The following is a 21,307-nucleotide window of genomic DNA, read 5'->3' on the forward strand; positions in this document are numbered from 1 at the left end:
ACAGGGGTTCTGGGAGAAGCGAGTCTCCCTCCGCGAGCACAAGGGGAGGGACAGCGAGGCTGCGACGTCTGTGCGCCAGCAACACATCCCATGCCTGCATGTTTAAAGGAAGAAAGTTGTTTTGTTTGTTTTTTAATTGAGGAGGTGAATTTTTAAATTAAATTAAACTAATTTTATGGGGAGGCTAGAAGACAGTTGCCTGCAGTGTTCTGATCGCAGCTTCCATTTGCCAGATCACTTCTCATAAACCTGGCTGATAAAGTTTCTACATCTCATTAAAAACGTTACCCAAAAGAAAAGGAACAGAAGGAGAACGGGATGAAAGGGAGAAGGGAAGGAAAGAGGAAAGAAAGGGACATTTAAGAAGCTAGAATAGGAAAAAGGAGCCGAAGACGTGAAGTCAAGACAGTTGCAAACCCCATCTGATTTCAGTCCCAAAGGCAATTTTCTTTCCTCTACATTAGCGTGTCCTGGTTCCCCCCAAACATTAGAATTACCACTGTTCCATTATTTGTTAGCATTGACTGAGTCTAAATAACTTGCCCCGTCATACAGCCTGTCAGGGACAGAGCTGAGATTTGAGCCACAGCAGTGGATTGCTTCTCCATCTCCTCTTATTAGCCAGGGAATCCGAGGCAAGTTACCGAAGCAGTCTTTCAACATCTGCAATTTTTTACAAAGGAACATTGGGAAATAGGGAATAATCACACATAGGGAGTTGAGGCTCCCATCAAATGGACAGCATGTCTGCGAGCACACAGAATATTGCCAATTATTTTCTCTTTGATTTAATCATTTGTTGCAAATCTATTTGATATTTTTTATTCAGTTAATTAGTTTTTTGGTAAACATGTATTGAGCTCCTCCTATGTTATAAGAAATATAGCGTATATGCATTTAGGAGAAGGCCAGGCCCCAACACTGGTCTAGTGGAGACAGTGCTAGGCAAAGGTTCAAGGCGTACAGCATAATGTTTTTTTTTGTTTGTTTTTTTTGTTTTTTGTTTTTTTTGCGGTACGCGGGCCTCTCACTGTTGTGGCCTCTCCCGCTGCGGAGCACAGCCTCCGGACGCGCAGGCTCAGCGGCCATGGCTCACGGGCCCAGCCGCTCCGCGGCATGTGGGATCTTCCCGGACCGGGGCACGAACCCGTGTCCCCTGCATCGGCAGGCGGACTCTCAACCACTGCGCCACCAGGGAAGCGAAGCCCCCATAATGTTTTGATTTACATATCAGTACATCAGGAAATGATTATCACAATAAGTTTAGTGAACACCCATCATCTCATATAGATACAAAATTTTTAAAAATAGAAAAAACGATTTTTCTTTGTGATGAGAACTTTAAGATTTAGTCTTTAACAACTTTCATATATAACATGCAGCAGTGTTAATTATATTTATCATATTGTACATGACATCCCTAGTTCTTATTTATCTTATAACTGGAAGTCTGTACCTTTTGACTGACTTCATCCAATCCCCCCTCCTCCCCCACCCCCGGCCTCTGGTTGACCACAAATCTGATCTCTTTTTCTATGAGTTTGTTTGTTTGTTTTTGAAGTATAATTGGCCTAGAACACTATGTTAGTTCCTGTTACTCAACATAGTAATTCCATACTTCTATACATTTCAAAGTGATCACCATAGTAAGCCTAGTTACCATATGTTAACAAAGATATTCCACAGTTATTGACTATATATGCCACACTGTGCATTTCGTACCTGTGACTCATTTATTTTGCAACTAGAAGTTCACAAAGAGGTATAAACTTCCAGTTGACTTGCATTCTTAACCAAGAAACTTAGATCACATGAATAAGGTGGTCTGGGGTAATGAAAAGAGCGTGACTTGAGTCCAAAGGCCTGGTTTCTACTGCCTGCTCATGGGTGCCTGGCCTTGGAGGAGGTGTTCCATCTTTCTGTAGCCAAGTTCCCTTCCTTGAATGTGGGGGGACCAGATCGCTAACACACACATTATATGAACAGTAATATGTAATAAAGTTAAACTACGGCAGTTAAAAACCTCTTTCACAATTGTATAAAGTTAAATTTGCTTTAACAACTGCACAATGGGAATAAACATACTGTGGATACTCTTCATGCAGGAGTTTCAAAGTAGTGTTCAATGAATGGAATCTCCCTTCTCCCTTCCCTCAAGCAAATCACACTTGACCCAGAGAATGTCCTTAACAATTGCTGGGTTGTAATAGTGACCCCAAATTAGTAAGCTTCTTACCCTGGTCATTAATTCAACCTTGAATTAACATATTGGCTTGCCAAGTTAGACATCATTGCATACTGTAAGATGCTTTAATACTTGTTTCTCTTAGCCGATCTACTATTTAAATTGGGTACAGGAAGTGCCTGCATGCGGACAGCCCGAGAAATCATCCAGGCATTCCATGAGGGAGGTTGGATGATTCCCCCCCCCACACACACACCCCTGCAACCAGCAGCACAGAGGCCCTTTCAACATCCAGAAATAGATCTCCTATTGAGCCTCTGTTTATCTCCTCTGACCATAAAAAGCAGCTGGCCCTGCAGGAAAGACTGGCAGCTGCAATTGACTCCAGGAGGCCATAAGCCCAGTCCCAAGCAGCATGAATAAAGGCTGCTCAAAGTACTTTTGGAGTCATGTTGCTAGCTCATTGCTAGAACCATTTGGTCCTCTGAGGAGGAAATCTGTGTGCTAAACACCACACACATCACTGCAACATTTCCTGTAACCACCAGAGGCACTCAGAATCATTCCATTATTCTTGGAGTTGCTTCAGAATGACGAGCAATATCTACAACATGACTAAATGCTGATGGTGTTTTGTTAAATGAAAAGCATAAAAAACAGGATTGCATGATCCCCCAGTTTTTATCCTCCATGACTTTGTATTCAAACTTTGCTCAGTGTTAGACTAAGAGTAATTGTGAAGAGAAAGCTGAATCATTTTTTAAAGCCTGGAGGGAGTAAGAGGTTTGTATTGGAACACTTTACACATCATTGCTAAACAGTTACCAGGTCATTAGGAAACAGCGTCAAACATCTCTCATATCTTTGCTAAGAGCCTTTAAGAACACTATTCTTGTTGCTTATTTTCTCTACAAATGAATTAATAAAGGCCTGGAAAATTGCAATAATCTAATTCATTAGGCATGGGTTCAGGAGCAGAACCAGGAAGTATCAAGTACAGCACAATAACCACCTGAAACTTATTTCAACTATGTTAACTTGGTATTATTACTATTAAATAAGCCAAGAAAGGCTCCAAGTCTTTATCCCCCAAATGTCTTTGGGGCTGAACAAATGTGTTTAAAACTACAGGTAGCCATTTTTTATTATAAAAGTCTAGCTCTTTGCTTTTATTTCATCTAAAATTTGTTTTATAAAACAAAAATAAATGTTTCTAGGGAGCATATGTTCTGCTATGGTGGTATAAACCCCCTATAGCTGACCCTTTCCTGTGAGTACAACAAAAACAAAAAACATGTACCAGAAAAGGTTAAAATAAACAAGAACAGGCAGGCTGTGGTCAAAAATCAAACGTGGAGAAGCAACCCCCATGGTGGGATGGTCTCTGTTGTTTACCTCTAATGTTTTGCTCCAAAGGCATGATTGTAGAGGACACAGCTGCTAAAGTTCCAGTAGAACCCTCTGCTACCTTTACCTGCCTTCAGAACCACAGAAAGAAGACAGGGCAGGAGGGGAGTTGTGGAGGGGAGAGAGTGGAGAAGGAGAAATGAATGAAAAGAGGAAAGCTCAGCAGAGAAATAGAAACTATTTTAAAAAGAATCAAATGAGGGCTTCCCTGGTGGCGCAGTGGTTGAGAGTCTGCCTGCCGATGCAGGGGGCACGGGTTCGTGCCCTGGTCCGGGAAGATCCCACACGCCGCGGAGTGGCTGGGCCCGTTGAGCCATGGCTGCTGAGCCTGCGCGTCCGGAGCCTGTGCTCCGCAACGGGAGAGGCCACAACAGTGAGAGGCCCGCGTACCGCAAAAAAAAAAAAAAAGAATCAAATGAAATTTTTTAAACTTGAAAAATGCAATATCTGGAAAAATTCCCTGGATGAGTTCAAAAGTATAATGGAGATAGCAGAGTAAAGAGTCAGTAAACTTGAAGCTAGATCAGTAAAAATTATTCTATCTGAAGAACAGAAAGGAAAAGATTGAAGAAAAATGAAAAAAATCTTAAGAATCTGTGGGACAATATCAGAAGTTCTCATGCATGTGCACTTGGACTCCTAGACAGAGAGAAGAAAGAGATTGGAGGGTAGATTACAATTGGACACAAGAAAACTTTTTGGAAAATGTTCATTAACTTGATTGTGGTAATGATTTATACACATGTGGGAACTCATTCAATTGTACATTTTAAATTTAAATATAAAAGTTTAATGTCAATTGTACATCAATGAAATGGCTTTTAAAATTTTTAATTACATACACACACCAAAATAAAAAGGAAGAAAAGAAAATGAAATGTTCTTACACTCAAATAAGATTTTTGGTTTTCTTTTAATAGTCTTTTTTGTATTTTCTAAATTCTCATTATATACACGTCTTTCTTTTGTGTTCAAGTTCTATGTTTTAAAATTGGGGAAAATTAAAATTATTTGTTTCTAAATAAGTAACTTAGGTAAAATATAGTATTACTCATCTGGTTATGTATTTGGGTACTTTCTATTAAAGATTTAAAGAAAATTTAAGTTTTATATATGTCTTATCTTTTGGATATGTTGTGTATTTAGAGTGTTTCTTCTTTCATTTTATTTGAATGAGAATGCCTCCTATTAAGTTTTGATTTGTGGTTATTTGAAAGAGAAGGAAAACACAGAAATGTATAAATCAAAAATAGCTGTCTTACCATACTTAAATGTTTTAAACCTAAGCCCAAAATAGTATAACCCAATTTATAACACAGGATGTGTAGGGGTTAAAATTACCTTCTGAGTTCATTATTAATTTTTTTACTTACTGATGTGAAAATCAGCATAGTCACCATGTTTTGCTATTATATTATGACAATGGTTTCCATAACCATTTTAAACCCTGCATGAGAATTTTATGTGCTCTTAAACATATTACTTCTGGTATATGACTATAAGAACTCATATTTTGTGAATGTGGGCAGGAGAAATAGATAGTTTACTGAGTAAATGTATATTTCTTTGTCTTTGATAGTTTGCTGACATATAAACCTTAAATAGAAGAAGCCCAAGGCAATTTTGTAAACCATTGTATTGCAAGTATTTTCTCCTTTTTATAAGGCCATTTGGGTTTTATCACATAACTGTCTTTTTTTTTATTGGAAGTTACAGTCTAAGCCAAATGATCTTAATTTGAAGTTAAACTAAGGAGAAAGCAAATTAAGTGTTTTGTAGACAAAAATTTTTGTAGACAAAAAAACACCTATTCGTTGTTGCTGGTGGTGATTACATTTCATCAGTTCGCTCTCATCATATAGCCTTAGCAATAAGCCTAGAGTCTCAGGCTGTGCCCTCCAAAAAAGCAGAGCCCAAGATCTTGCTTGAAGGTAATAATTTAATTTGGGATGTGAACCCAAGAAACAGTGAACCCAAGTGAACAGCTGGGAGAATGAAACAGGAAAGGACTGTAGGCTTATCTAAGGATGCATTATCAAGGCACAGTTGTCTCTGTGGGAACTGTACCTCAATCAATCCTCGAGGTCCCTGAGAATAGCCATGTAATCTGTTTCTCAGAATTGCCCACCCCAAAGACAGAAGAGGACAAGTTTATCCACCTGCTCTGATGCCCATTAGTTGAGGGTTGCTCCGTGGAACAATAACTCCTTCATACTTCCATGTACATGAATTTCAAGGGCTCAGAAGTCTGCACAGGGCATCCAGTGAAGTAGAGGCAGAGAGCTCCCAAGATGGAAATCTGAGGAAGGTGCTGCCAGGTTACCTTTGCCAGCAACTGATTGCCTCTGTGCGGCCAAAGTAAAAGCCAGGGCTGAGGAGACGTGAGAGCGTAAGCGGTAGCAATGCAGCGTTGTAGGGATAAATATACCAACAAAGAAGAGAAATAAGACAGTTTGTTAGGCTAATCACATTAGCCTCTGATACACACACACACGTGCGCACGCACGCATGTCTTGACACTGGCTTCCATCAGATTTCAAGAATCAATTATGTTCATCTCTTCCAGACTCTATGTTCAGTAACAGCAAGTTAGTAGTTTCAAATCAGCAAAGATGTGAGTGTTTACACTACAGAAATTGGCAGTATCTACACACCAGAGCATTTTTGTTTGTTTGTTTGGTGGGAGTGGGGCAGAGAGCTGGTTTGCCAGCACATGACTACTACGTGTATGTATCCATATATATGTGTGGGTGCCTATACAGAGACACACATGACAAAGGTTTAACTTATTTGTAAATTGTATTTTGGTGAAATAATAAAAATCAATTAAATTTAAAAATAGTACTATCTTGATTCCAAAATAGAAGCTATCATAGGAGCCTTTCTGTGAAGGACTAAACTTGAAAGCATGAGCAAAATGTTAATGCCACCACCTACCAACCCACAGATTAAATGTGTAAGAAAGAAAAGACCTCTAGCTGAGTTAGTAGCCATATGACAATCTGTTACGACCTGACCAGCATATGCATGAAATTTATCAGACATTCAAGAACAGGGCCACGTAACACGAGTAGTCCTCCAATCCTTTCAAAGTCCCTTAAAAAACAAGTGTGTTTTAAAATTCAAACACAGCCATTTGGGGCCTAAATTCAAACTATTGAACTCATCATATTGCTTATAACTTCTTGTGGTTTGAAAGATCTTACTTATAACTTAGGACCCACAAGCTTCAACCAATTTAGAGGACAATCTGGTGACCAAAGATAACAAAGCTTGTCACAGAGAAGTATTTGTTCAGAGGGCCAGAACATACAAAAGGGGAAAACTTCTGCAAAAGCCAATGCTTCAATTCTGTGATTATCTTTGCTGTCAGGAACCAGGGCTATTCTATTTACATTTATCCCAGGTGATTTATTACTAAAGTAAATATTCTAATGTAGGACTACTACTGCACTTAAAAAAAAATAAATTTATTTATTTATTTATGTATTTTTGGCTGCATTGGGTCTTCGTTGCTGCGCGCGGGCTTTCTGTAGTTGCAGTGAGCAGCGGTTACCCTTCATTGCAGTGCGCAGGCTTCTCATTGAGGTGGCTTCTCTTGTTGCAGAGCATGGGCTCTAGGGCACACGGGCTTCAGTAGTTGTGGCGCACAGGCTCAGTAGTTGTGGCTCACGGGCTCAGTAGTTGTGGCTTGTGGGCTCTAAAATGCAGGCTCAGTAGTCGTGGCACATGGGCTTAGTTGCTCAGCGGCATGGGGGATCTTCGCGGACCAGGGCTCGAACCCGTGTCCCCTGCGTTGGCAGGTGGATTCTTAACCAGGCAAGTCCTTACTATCGCATTTGAAATTTCACAATTTAAATTTCTTTCATGATGTTCCACTTTAGTATAAACTTTAAAATAGAAGCTTCTTGTGGGGAACACTCTGGTGAGTGTTCAGCATTTCAGCTGCTGGTGAAATGCTGTCAGCAGCATAAATATTTGTTGAACCAAGACACGGTTATTAAAGCCATAATCATTATAGTGATTACCCTGGAATCTCTCTTTGGGTCTCTATCTCTTTTTTAATAGATAACTCTCTTGGTACCGGTACAAAGGTGTATAACCCTTGCATTTCTAAAATGACCCAGAGTCACGTAGCCAACACTGACTTTAGGTTAGGATTTATTCTTACCTTGATACGTGTCACTTTATTAAATCATGAAATGCATTTAGTATACAATGGTGAATTTACTTAAGCTGCTCGTTCCCTTGCTTCTTTATTTTTGCTGATAAATATACATAAGAATATTGTAATAAACATCCAACACTTGTATCAACATTGTTATACCTTGCGTGATGATTGCTTTTAACACGTTAACCTAATACCACACTGTTATAGGGGTGATGTAATGAATATGCTAAACGTTATGTATTTAATGCACACGAAGAGAAAGGTGCGCTGTGAAATGCTTGAGAAGCTGTTTGACTGCATGAAATCAGAAGCTTTAGTTTCAGACAGACGTGTCTCTCCAAAAACTGCCTTACCTTGTAATTTTGGGCAAATTAACTAATCACTCTTAAGCCTCAGTTTCTTCATCTGTAAACAAGGAATGCAACACAGCCTAGCGCACAGCGTTCTTGAAAGTCATAACTAAGGTGACCTATATCAAAACCTCTGCACAGTGCATGGAACAATGTTACATTCAAAAGATCAAATTGAAACAAAACATTGTTACTAACAGAAATAACCTCACCTAGAAAACGGAGGTAATAATAGCTCATTTCAAGGGATATCGTGAGGGATAACTCAGTTTATACATGTAAATTGCCTAGCAAAATGCTTAAAACAAACTAGATAATCAAGAAATGATAGCTGTTATCATCATTGGATTTGTTGCCACTGAAATAAGGTCTTTTACATGCTTATGTTTCAACGTGCTTATGGTTTGGAGCCCTCTGGTGTTCCTATTGGGCACTGCAATTTTGAATCAGTTAGTAGCGTTAAGCTAGCTTAGATCAGTATTTCCTCAAACTGTCATTTACATCCTATTTTGTCAATCCAAAAGAGCTGTTACTTACTTAATATTTTTATTTAACTTGACTTATTTCTTAAGGGAAAATCAATATATTTCCAAAACCAGTTTTCTATCATTATGATAAATGTTAAACCAGTATGTTTTTAACATTTGTTAGATACATAAGTGTTAATGTAGAAAACTGTACTTTGGGTACCAACCAGAACTATACCTCATACAGCACTTGAGAAACATTATTTTATATCAATAGATTTCATTATATGAAGGGTTAGGAGAGTTTTCGAAAGAGGAAGCAATTTTTTAAAATTGAATCAAAGAATTATGAGACATTAGTTTGATGGACAAGAGGACAAAGGATTTTCCCAACAGAGATTAAAGTACATGTAAATGCAGAGGGCTGTGGAAGCACTTGCCTCATGGTGGAAACTGCAAGCGGTTACAAATAGCCGGACCCCGGAGTACAAGTGAGTAATTGGCTGGTACAGGGAGAGAGGTGGACGTGGCCACATCAGGGAAGGCCTCCTGGGTCGTGGGGAAGACTGTGGACTCCTTTCCTGTAGAGTCATCGTTTTCCCGAGAATTGAGTTCCATGAGATTTTAGTAAATACTTCTCCTCACCACCCCTCAAAAGTGTTTATGTGTGTGTATGTGGTGTCGAGTTTGCGAAAAGCTGAGTTAAATCAAATTACACAGTATTTTGTTATTGCAGAGGTTGTCACAGCACTGTAAAACTCTAAGAGGACATTATAATATGCAGATTTCCTAACATGTTTGATCTTGGAGTAGTTTATTTTTTTAAATGTTGTCTTACTTGTGAGACAACGCAAGTAAGAAATGCCCTTGGGTTATGGAGAGTTCTTTTTTTTATAAAGACAGTGATAACATGATTAGAAGAATCATTAGTAACAGCATGGTGGCTGACTTGAAAGAAAAAAAATACTAGAGGCTGCCAAATGAGTTAGATTATGGCTGAATCGCCCATAGTACATGTAGAAAATGTAACATAATCACTGCATATGTCATGAATTTTAAACTATAATAGCTAAAAATAATTTTAGGGCAGTACAAATTTGAACGCAGTAATGTATGGCTTAAAAAAAAGAGACATTAAATAAAGTAATGGAGCTTATTGGAAGGAATGACAAAACCTAAGAGACATAAAGAACTGACAGAAGGAGAGACTTCTTAGAAAAATAGAGAAATATCCCATGCCAAGAAATGAGTACAATGACAGGCAAATCTGAGTAACAGAAAATAATCATGATGATAGAATAAAAGGTATGATAAATGCTCAACAGTAACAAATTATAGAAAAAATTACTTCCTTTTTATTTGAATAATTATATTGTGTACTTCAAAAGTTTCTTGCTGCTTTTATTGAAAATGACAGATGTAGGTGGAACACTTTAGCTTATGAAATAGAAATCAGTTGTGACTCTTATCATTATGAGTTATCAAAACCAGACTGTGAACATATGTATGTTAGTACAGGGTAGTACTTTGGCAAAAGTGAGTTGGAGATACAGAGAGGTGGAATTTTTTTTTTAATCTCATAAGTAGAAAACAAAACTTCTTGAATATTTAAGAGTAGTAAAAAGGGAGGAAAATCTTTTTTCCAGAGGATATTGAATTATTCAAGCAGTTTGATGGATCCTGTTTGCTGTCAAATTGATTTTATTAACTAGCATTTAAAGCACCTGCTCTACTCATTTGACAGTTATGGGGAATAATTACTCATTTTCCTTACTGAACTGGTTTGAAATGTCACATTGCTTGAGAGTTCCTTCAGCTTGTCAGATTGTGTTAATTTTCTTCATTTTTCTAGTGAGTGTTTTAAACTGTTGACCCAGCTCATAAATAGAGCAGCCCTTTTCTTCCTCTTCTGAAAAAGACAGGTGATTGGGTAACAGATATCGTTGGATATGCAGAAAGCGAAGCATCCTGGTCTAGAGGTAAGTCAATGTTTTTAAGAGAAAGCCAACATTATTTTTTTCTTTTTTCAAATTCTTCCATTGATATTATGCAACATTTATTTCAGGAGAATTTAATCGATTAATTTTTTTTAACTTATATTTTCACTGAATATTCCCTAATCTTATTACAGAATGAATTGTGGTTGTAATTTTTTTAACTGTTCCCAGGAATGGAGGGAAAAAAAATTAGAAACTGGAGGCAGTCTGGCATCTGTGTTAAGAACACAGGTTGAGGAATTTAATCTGGGTTCATAGTTCAGCTCCACAGTTGTTAGCTGTCTGATCTAAGCCAGTTAAACAACCCAAGACTCAGTTTTGTCTGTAAGGTTAATGAAAATACCTCTCTTCAAAGAGACTTTATGTGTGTGCAAGAGATTATTTTATCATTGTGGCACAGTCTAAAATTAAATTGTTAATATTAACTTAAATCAATATTATTACTTTGGGTTTCATTTTTCAAAATGAAAATTAGAACATGACCTCTAATAGTATGAACCATTTGGCATCTCAGATTCTCCTTGGGTTCCACTGATTTATCCAACCTTATCTACAACTTATTCCCAGAACTAACCCACCATTTCTGTGTGGCTGGTCTTGCTGACCAGCCTTCCTAACTTCTATTTTCTAGAGATTCCAACCGGATGGTCACCTAGAGGTGGCACTCTATCTTCACTTTTCCCAGTCAACACTTATCAAGCACAGGTCCCTAATTCTCTTTTAAGGTATCCATATATATGATCATAAATTAGTATATTAACCATTTGTCAGAACACGTTTACTTTTTAACAACTGCCTTCAAGTTATCTAGAAAACTGCCTAGTGAGAGAATGTCAATCATCAAGAGTCAGGAGTAATTTTTGGCAAAAGGCTGTATTGACAGCTCCAAGTGGTTGCCTGTCCACTCTGCCCATACATAAGATCATCATAGATCAACAGGATAATACTTACATGTGAAGTCTATTGCTCCTTCGAAGATTAGAAAGTAAGGAAAACTAGGAATGAGAAAACCTTGCATTAGTAAATTTACATTTGGCAAATGAAAACCTCAAATCTCTAATTCTCATAATATGATAGACCAGAGATCCTGATACCACCCCACTAGATAAAAACGTACATATTCTTAAATTATTGAAAACTTTAAATACACTTTTTAAATGAAGAGAAGAGGCTAAAATATAGTAAGGGAGATATGAGGACAGGGGTGACTTATGAGCAGATATCTGGGGAAGTAAGATCCCTTGGAGGCATATGCAGATTCTTATTTCCATTCAGAAAGAAATAAGAAAAAAGGTCTTGTAACTACAAAAAAATGGGGAGTCAAATGCAAGAATAGTCTTCATAAAGTTTAGACTCAACAAAAAATACAAGGAACCTAGGAATGAATGTAACAAAAGAAGTTCAAGGTGTTTATTGTATTAAGAATACGATAAAGCTTAATTGAAAGATATTAAAGGAGACATAAATGAATGGAATTAGTTACTCTGATCATGGATGGGAGATTCAAATTTTTAAAAATTTATCTATAGGTTCTATGATACTTTGATCAAAATTCTAGTAGCAGTTTTTGTAGAATTTGTCTTGCTAATTCTGAAATGTCTGTGAAAGAATAAAGAGCTATGTGTAGCCAAGACACATTTGAAGAAGTACAAGCTAGAAGATGTTCCTGAGCAGATTTACAATTTAGTATCAAATATCATTAATTAAGATTCTGTAATATCGGCCTAGGGATAGATAAATTGATCAGTGGAATGGAATAGATATTCCAGAAATTAAACCACATATGTATGGGAATGTCATATATGACAGAGTTGGCATTACAAATTTGTTGGAAAAAAAAAAAAAAAGATGTACTAATAATTGACCTGGAATGGTATGGAGGAAAATGCACTTGGATTCTTTCTTCACACTATAAGCAAAATTTAATTCACTTAAATTGAAAGAATATTTTATTTAAATGTGAAAGACAAAATATTAAGACCTTTAGAAGAAAATATAGGGAGAATATATTTATGATTCCAGAGCAATAAATGCTCTCTCTTACTAAACAGAAAAGCACAAAAAGTAAGTGAAAATAGAACAGTTCACCATATTAAAATTAGAATGCCAATCAATTAAAAAATATAGAAAACAAGTGAGAAGAGAAGCTACAAAGTGGGAGAAAATGTTTGCAATATGTGTAACTGACAAAAGACTAGTATGTAGAATGTGTATAGAGCTCCCAAATGTTAACCATATAATGCAAAACAACCCAATAGAGAAGTGGGCAAAAGAAAAGAACATGTATATTACAAAAGAGGAAACAGAATGGTAAATAATCATATGAAAATATACTTAATCTTGTTATTCTAGGAAATGCATATGAAGACTGCAATGAAATACAATTTTACACACACTAGATTGGCAACACTTAAGAAACATTGTATTTAAGTAAAAAGTTCATAAAGAAAAACATATATTGATGAAGTTTGTGCAGATAATTATAAAGATTAATATTGATCACATTAGCCCATTTCATTGTATAACCTAAAAATTTACAAAGGATTTTTACATGTTGGCAAGGGTACGGAGCAAGAAGAATTCTTATATACTAAGAGAGTATGAGACAAAATGGAAACAATTTTTAAAATAATTTATAATTATATCATAAAATTGAATATTTGATACCATTCAAGCCAGCAATTCCACTCCTAGATATACACTTTAACAAAAATGTTGCACAATTACACCTGAATATATTTACAACAATGTGCATAATAGCCCTGGTTTATGATAGCAAAAAAAGGAAACGACTCAAAAAATTTGAGGGGAAGGTGGATACATAAATTATATTATGTATTTAGTCCGACAAAAATGTGTTCCTTTCCTTAACATAATTTTTAAAATTTAAATGTTTATTTTATTCAGTGGAAAAGTAATATGTGTTCATTAAAGCACAACTGGAAAAACTCAGAAATCAAATCATTCTCAGTCCCATAACTCAAACAACTATTATTAACATGTCGTATTTCCTTCAGTCTTTTAAAAGCATAGGTCCCCTGCCTTTAAACATGGTTGAAATATATTTTTCTATATAATTTATACCTTGATATTTTTAGTGAACCTTATAACATATTCTTTTTCATAGTACCACATATTTTTTGTTTTATCACCCACTCTTTGGAATCATAACTTTAAAGGACGTTTAATGTTTTCTAAGTAAAGAAATCAACTTATTTAATAATTTACTCAGATCTTTTGGGTTTTTGCAAATTTATGATAATCATTTTCCACAAATACATTTTTGTGAATATTTTTTTCTCTGCGTGTATATATATATATGTATATATATATAACACATATATATAACACGTATATATACACAATTGTGCAATATCTTTAAATTCCATGTTATTCTAAACTTGAGCATTTTTTTTTATTGTATTTATGCTTTACCCCTTATAGTCACCATTCGTTTTCCATTCCATTCTGCATTTCTGACCTTACATCTAGATTCATTTTCTTTTTTCCTGAATAACATCCTTTCCTATTTCCTGAAGATTCGACAATCTCACAAGTCAGTACAAGCCAGCTACAGTACTCCACTGGTTTCATTACTGTATTTTCTAAAGTCAAACCATCCTGGATTGCTTGGTTTAACCTTGATTGGTAAAGTGATAAGCGCACACACACACACACACACACACACATTTAATATACTGTTGGATTTTATTTGCCTTCATTTTATTTAGAACTTTTGCATTGATAGTAATAATTTTTCATAATTTTCTCTCCTAGGACTGCCTTTGTTGGGTTTGGGTATCAAGGTTGCAGCTGTACAAGGTCTTTTAGAGTCTAGAGATTTCATCCCTTTTCCTGTTGTTGGTGTTGTAAGTTATTTTCCATATTGCTAATTTTGATTATTTTTGATGGATAGAAGTTTTAGTTTTTGAAGCCAAATATGTTCGTTTTTCCCCTTTCTATCATATCTAAACTTTGAAAGTACTCCTCAAACTGCAAAACCTAATAAATACTCAGTTATATTTTCTTTTAGCTTTTCTATGGCTTAGAAATATTTGATATTTTAATTTCTGTGAAATTACTTTTGATGTATAAGGTGAAAATTATACACCTTATACACCTATATAAGGTGATGTATAAATTGAGAATTTTCAGACTTCCTAATCAGAACCTTAAAAGAACTACTAAAAACTCTTGGATTTTTTTCCATTTTAAAAATAAACTTCAAAAAATGTTTTGTTTAATCTTGGTAAAACCATTTCACAGATTTTCATAATAGATTTTTTAAGTTTTGAAATTAACTGAGAACAACTCTGTATATATGAACAAAAAAAGAAAATTTACAGATTTTTTTTACATAAACTATGTGTTTGGTTGAAATTAGTGAATGTAAAATGCAGTTAATTCCAAAGTTAATTATGAGTTAATACTATATGAGATATATTTGACTTGCTAATTCTTCCTGTACAATTTGCTTCATCAGCTTATCATAGGAAAGTTCCCTGGAGAAACAGATTTCTCCTCACTCATGAGGAAGTCTTACTACCAAAAAACAAAAACTTCTGAGAGAGAGCTCATGAAAATGTTTTCCTCTGAACAATTCATATATGCTCATTTTTATTCAAAAGTTTAAATATTATCATTAGAATATTTGATCAATTGAAGTTTATAGTGCTTTAAGAATTTTTCAACTCCAAAATGATTCTTTTTAATAATTACTAATTTGGGGTTTATTTTTTCTTCTTCCACAAATATGTTGGCACTATACAGTGTATATTATATATACACTGGGCAATATACAGCATTTCAAATCAAATTTAAATGGCTTTATTCCATTTTATAGTTTGCAAAATGAAGAGTTAATACTATTCACTCATTCACAACCCTAGCAGAGCTGATTTTCTGATTGAGTCTTAAACTGAGACAAGCCTACCTACCAGCCCAGGTCCTTGAATTTGACATAAGCTGGTGTAACACAGGTTACGTTGACATGTTCTTATTGACCTACTGCAGTTTTAATGATAAACAACCCTTTGCCATTTGTGGCATTGTCTGCGGTCTATCCCGTGACCGTGGATGATAGACGTGGGCTGTCATTAAGATATCACCCAGATTTCTGTTAACAAAATGAACAAGCCTCCTGGCTCCTGTAAGACCTTATCAATAATCACTGTGATGTTCTACTTAACCTTTCTCTAATTTTTCAATGTCACTTGTAAACAACAAAGCCAGAAGTGTACATTGTGTTTGAAAAAGCAGGGCCGATACTTGCTTTTCCGCTTTTGTTTTACGAGAATGGTGTGGTCATATCCACTTATCTAGAGGTCAAACCCTGGCTAAGGCGGCCACTGGAAACACAGCCACTAACCACAAGAGCTATCTAATCAGCAACAAGCCATCTTGGAGCCTTTTGTAAAGAAATTGCACCTTTGAACCAACCTGAGGGCCCACATAAGTAATGTCTTCCCCATCCTCCTTGTTACCCGTCTCCCAGGAAAAGAGATTGGGCTAAGAACACTGTCACTGTAAGGTCAAGTGTGTAGTTGGGCAGAACTTATATGAACACGTTCAACCTCAAAAAAGAGAACGAGGGCTTCCCTGGTGACGCAGTTGAGAGTCCGCCTGCCGATGCAGGGGACACGGGTTCGTGCCCCGGTCTGGGAAGATCCCACATGCCGTGGAGCGGCTGGGCCCGTGAGCCGTGGCCGCTGAGCCTGCGCTTCCGGAGCCTGTTCTCTGCAATGGGAGAGGCCACAACAGTGAGAGGCCCGCATACTGCAAAAAAAAAAAAAGAGAACGAACTTCTAGCACTTTCCTCATACAGAGTTACAGAGAAAAACCACAGGGATCATTCTGCCTTCTCTTTCTCTTCCCCTCTCTCTTTAGGAACGAGGTAAAGCCCCTCTTAGTCCTTTTTCGGAAAAGGCGTCTGCAGGTGAGGAGTGATGATGACAAGGGAAGAAGACGACAGGAAAGCTCCAGAGCAGCTGTGTGCGGAAATGTTGGGTAAGGATCCCTCCCTGGCTAGGTGCAGAGGGCTCTGTATACTATGGGCCTCCCTATATTACACACGGTAAGCATTTCTATTCATATGGTTCTATTCATAATGACCTTCAGGAAAGAGTTAAAGTCATGGTTCTCACCAGGGGGCAACTTGGCCCTCCAGGGGACATTTGGCAACGTCTGGAGACATTTTTGACGTCACAACTGAGGAGTTGCTACTGGCATGTAGTGAACAAAGGCCAGGGATGCTCCTATCCATCCTATAGCACAAGAAAACATTAGCAAGTGAAAAATAGCAACAGTGCTGAGGTTAAGAAACTCTGTATTAAGACCTTAGAAAATTACTACTTTTTAAAAAAATCTTGGTTATAAGTAACTAGGACTCGTTTAGGCGAGACTGCTGAGTACCCCTTCCCTTTGGACACTTAAGATTTCCACTGCATCCCCACCTCTGTAGAAAGGTCAATTCTGGAGGAGCGAACCAGGTTTTCATTGACTTAACCAAACACCCTCCCCTTGTTTTCCATGTGGAGTATCTACAGGAACAAAGAACAAGAGGGTGAAGAGGGTTGTTTTCCTAAGCTTTAAAGATGTGAAGGAAATTCATCATCCTAAGTGGCAAGGAGAAAGAAGGACATAGCACAGTCTTCTTTGCCTAAGCCATTATGTGGGGAATAACACCGCAAACCTGGTTAATTCCTTCATCCTGCAAGACTCAGGTGAGGCAAGCATCCTCAAAGAAACCTTCCTTTATCTCCTCCCCCGTCTGAGTTAGGAGACCTCCCTCATTTCTCACATGCATACTCGACTTAACTCTGGTACAGACTTATTATATTGCACTGCTTTATAAAGCATCTCTTTACCCCTCCTTCTCACGAGACCATAAACCGCCGGGTAAAACGGATCATGGCTCTACCTGTATCCTCAGCATCTAGCACAGTCCTTGACACATAGAAGATATTCAGTAGCTGTTTCTGAATCAATATCGATATTTCATTATTATGAACAATGATACAAGAGTTTAAGAGGGCAGACCTTAAAATTTTATAAATCAGAAAAATAAGTCAGAGTTTAGAAGAAGTTTAGATGACTCAAGCTAGAACATCGTTAACTATTTTTAGCTCCTTTTAACAGCTAAGAGTCAGCTGTAACCTGGTGTTTAATCTCCAGCGTAGAGAGGACCAGAACGACGGAATAGACTCTAAAAAGTGATTTAATCACCAATTCTGGTTCATCACTTGGTGCATCCATGGTCACTATCACCAAAAACCGTTCCTCTATAGCTCACCTATGCCTGGTGATCTATAGAGGAATTTTTTTTATATGACTTTATTTATTTTTGGCTGCATTGGGTCTTTGTTGCTGCGCTTGGGCTTTCTCTAGCTGTGGAGAGCAGGGGCTACTCTTTGTTGCGGTGCACGGGCTCTAGGGCACGCGGGCTTCAGTAGTTGCAGCACGCGGGCTCAGTAGCTGTGGCTCATGGGGTCTAGAGAGCAGGCTCAGTAGTTGTGGCTCACGGGCTTAGTTGCTACGCGGCATGTGGGATCTTCCCGGACTAGGGCTTGAACCCATGTCCCCTGCATTGGCAGGCGGATTCTTAACCACTGCGCCACCAGGGAAGCCCTATAGAGGAATTTTAATGGCACTGATTACAAATCAAGGACATCTTCAACATAACAAAAAACACTAATATGTTTATACATGTGCCAGGCAATCATGAGTATTCCTTCTTTCAAGCAAAAATGTAAGATTCTATTAATGTTTATTAGACTATAATCTGAGAGTAACTATAGAACCTACTAGTTAGTTAATTGTTTATTCAATAAATCTTTTTTTAGCTATGAATTTGTATAAGGCTCTTTGGCAGGAAATATGAGAGGCTCAATATAAGACCCACACTGGACCCTGACAGACTTTACCATCTAAGAGAGAAAAGAGACTGAGTCATACAGCAAATCATTCAAGACCAAATGTAAGTAAATACTACAGTGTATTTTGCAAATGAGGATGGCATAGATGGGAAGAAAAGGGGAAGATCCGTGACAGCTAAGGACCTGAGGAGGTGAGACAGGTGATATTTCTTAGTCCCTGCCATGCTTTCTAGTCACATTGCCAGGCCAGGCCAAGAAGTGAACTGTGAGTTTCTAGTCTTTTCTCTGAAAATATGACTGCTTCATCAACTTACAGATACAACCCATGGGTTTCAGATTAGAAAGTATATCCACAGTTGATGCTTTTTATTTGCAGATTCCATATCTGTGAATTTGCCTCCCCACAAAAATTTATTTGTGACACCAGAATCAATAAAGTGCTTTCATGGTCCCTCCCGGACACGGGTAGAAGCCTGAAAAACTTGGGTAGACATGTGCACATCTCCCAGCAAAGGTCTAAAAAGGCTAAGCTCCACCTTCTTGTTTCAGCACTCAGATTAGAAACAAGTGCCCTTCTCACAGACTATAAACAGGCTATTTTTGTGTGTTATGGAGGGTGATTTTGCTATTTAAAATGATCCCCAAGCCTAGTGCTGAAGTGCTGTCAGGTATCCTAAGTGCCAGATGGCAGTCTGTGCCTTAGGGAGAAATGCATACATTGAATAAGCTTAAGAAGTTTCATTCAGGTTTCCTAAGTTAAATAAGCTTAATAGGGCTGTTGACCGGGGAGCTCAATGTTAATGAGTTAACAGCATGTATTAAGTGATGTATCGTTAAACAGAAACACACATAAAACAGTTATATACTGATCAGTTGACAAAAATTTGGGGTCCAGAATGTCAGAGGAACCTAGCACTGTATTTCTACCAGGAGCAATGATTCCTTACTGTAAATCCACCCTCCTTCCTCTCCCCGGGGCATTGGCCCACTGTGCTGCAGCCCATGAATCTTGCCATTGGCCTAGCAACATCATTCACAATAAACTGTCCCATAAAAACAAAAACAAAACACACACACACAAAAAAGTTCATCTCCAGTATTCTGACACCAAGTGTCAACTGTGGAACTTTCTTCACCTAGGATATTAATTCATAATTTTTCTTTTTGTTGATGATTGATACCCTTCCCTTGATTTAAACGTACACATTATTTTTATCCCACATGCCCAGTAGTCATAAATTCCAAAGCCACTGGATCACTTGAGTACATAAGTGCCACTGTTTAATGAAATATGTATATTCAGGTCTGTAAACTTAAACACGTGACTTGGAGTGCTACTTGCAGACGATTCTGACAGTTAAGTATTTACATGGACCATGGTGATATCCAAAAGAAAAATGCTTTTAAATTTGTGGATTATTTCATTGAACTATATAAAATGGGTATCAATAAATGTATTCACTAAAAAAACCCCAAATACACAAAACAGTGAAGGCACAGCCGACCTCAAGCCTTCATAGGGCGGAGCACGCGCCCAGAGCCCGGAGCGGGCGCCGTCCGCCCGATGCGCGGAGCGGCCGGCAGGTGGCGCCCAGCGGTAGGCTCCCTCCCCGCGAGGCCTGGGCCAGGTGGACTGGAAGGGGCGGAGGTAACCAGAAGCGGGCAGCTGAGGCCGCTCCGCGGTCCCCGCCCTTTCAGCGCTGCGCTCGCTACAAGCTTGCAGGAAGAGGACGAGAGCGGCTGTGCCAGCTGCGTTCCGAGCTCGGGCACCGCTGCTGCTTCTCCTCCAAGCGCCGGGCGCCCCCGCCGCGCTCAGTCCGAAGTCGGCCACCATGGAGGCGCAGGCACGAGGTGAGTGGTCGCCGACCGCCCTGAGGGTCAGGCCCTGGGGAACGTAAAGGCCCTTTCCCTGCATCACCTAACTTTGCTCCCGGACCGAGCTGGTGGGTGACCGCACCACATGCCCGCAACTCCGCTCCTACCCGCGCTTGCGGGGCAATTCCTGCTCCCCAAACTCAGGACTTGCTGTGGGGCTGGGGACCAGTGAAGGACGCATTAAGTGCAGAGGACCCTCCGCAGGAAATGCGCCAGCGGAATGCCCTACTCCTTTCCCAGCCCGTCGCCCACACGCTTCCCGAGCCTCGTGGGCGCCCAAAGAACCTGTTGGGCAGGGACCGGAGTCCGCGTTTCGTTGCCTTTTCCCCGCGGGGAGTAGCGGGGAGCGCTACGCCTCCTGCCCTGAGCGGAGGGCTAGCGTCCCGCAGCTCCCAAGTCCCGGGCTGAGCGCGGCGCGCGCCGCGGCGGTGGTTCCGCGGGACCCGGCTCTCCCGGCTACGCGAGGGGTTTGCAGGGCCTGGACCTGCCTTCCAAGGCCGGGAGACCTTTACCGCCCGCTGATCTTCAGCAGCTCGACACGGGTGTCCCTGTTTCCCACGGTCGGGAGCGACTTCTGCCTCCCCAGGCGCGCAGGGCCGCCGGCCACGGTCTGGCCGTCACGCTCCCAGCTCCTGGGGTCGCCCGCTCGAGGAGCCCGAGACCGCTTCACCAAGGGCAGCCTGGTGTCTTGGGGTCACACGCGGACGAGGGTTAGGGAATCCTGAAGGCATCGTACAAGAGTGGAAGTAAATGGTCGGTGGAAAGAAACAGAGGTGGGCGGAGGTGGAACAGGAGACTGGTAGGAAGGACACTGACTCTGGAGTCTGTCTTGGGAGCAACGCCAAGAAGGGATCAGGGGGCAGAGTTCAGCCTTTAAAACAATCACCACCACCTTTCTAACACACTGCGGGAAATTCTGTGAAGGCTTTTTAAAATAAATTAAAAACCCGTTTTAAAAAAAAAAAGGAAGAAGAGGTTCAT

At 39.0% G+C, this 21,307-nt stretch overlaps 1 protein-coding gene across 3 annotated transcripts in view; it reads left to right on the forward strand.

The window, feature by feature from the left end:
* Nucleotides 1–20,092: 20,092 nt before the first annotated feature.
* TPD52L1 (TPD52 like 1) overlaps nucleotides 20,093–21,307 on the forward strand; it is a 97,885-nt gene continuing 96,670 nt past the window's right edge. For all 3 annotated transcript variants that reach the window (XM_029224270.1, XM_029224271.1, XM_029224273.1), the window contains exon 1: nucleotides 20,093–20,302. In XM_029224270.1, the coding sequence (XP_029080103.1) occupies nucleotides 20,284–20,302 (19 nt within the window). In that variant the 5' untranslated portion in view covers nucleotides 20,093–20,283. The remainder of the gene's footprint in view (nucleotides 20,303–21,307) is intronic.

The sequence above is a fragment of the Monodon monoceros genome, unplaced genomic scaffold (assembly GCF_005190385.1).
Source record: "Monodon monoceros isolate NGI ecotype Baffin Bay Population unplaced genomic scaffold, NGI_Narwhal_1 Super_Scaffold_15, whole genome shotgun sequence".
Classification (NCBI taxonomy): domain Eukaryota; kingdom Metazoa; phylum Chordata; class Mammalia; order Artiodactyla; family Monodontidae; genus Monodon; species Monodon monoceros.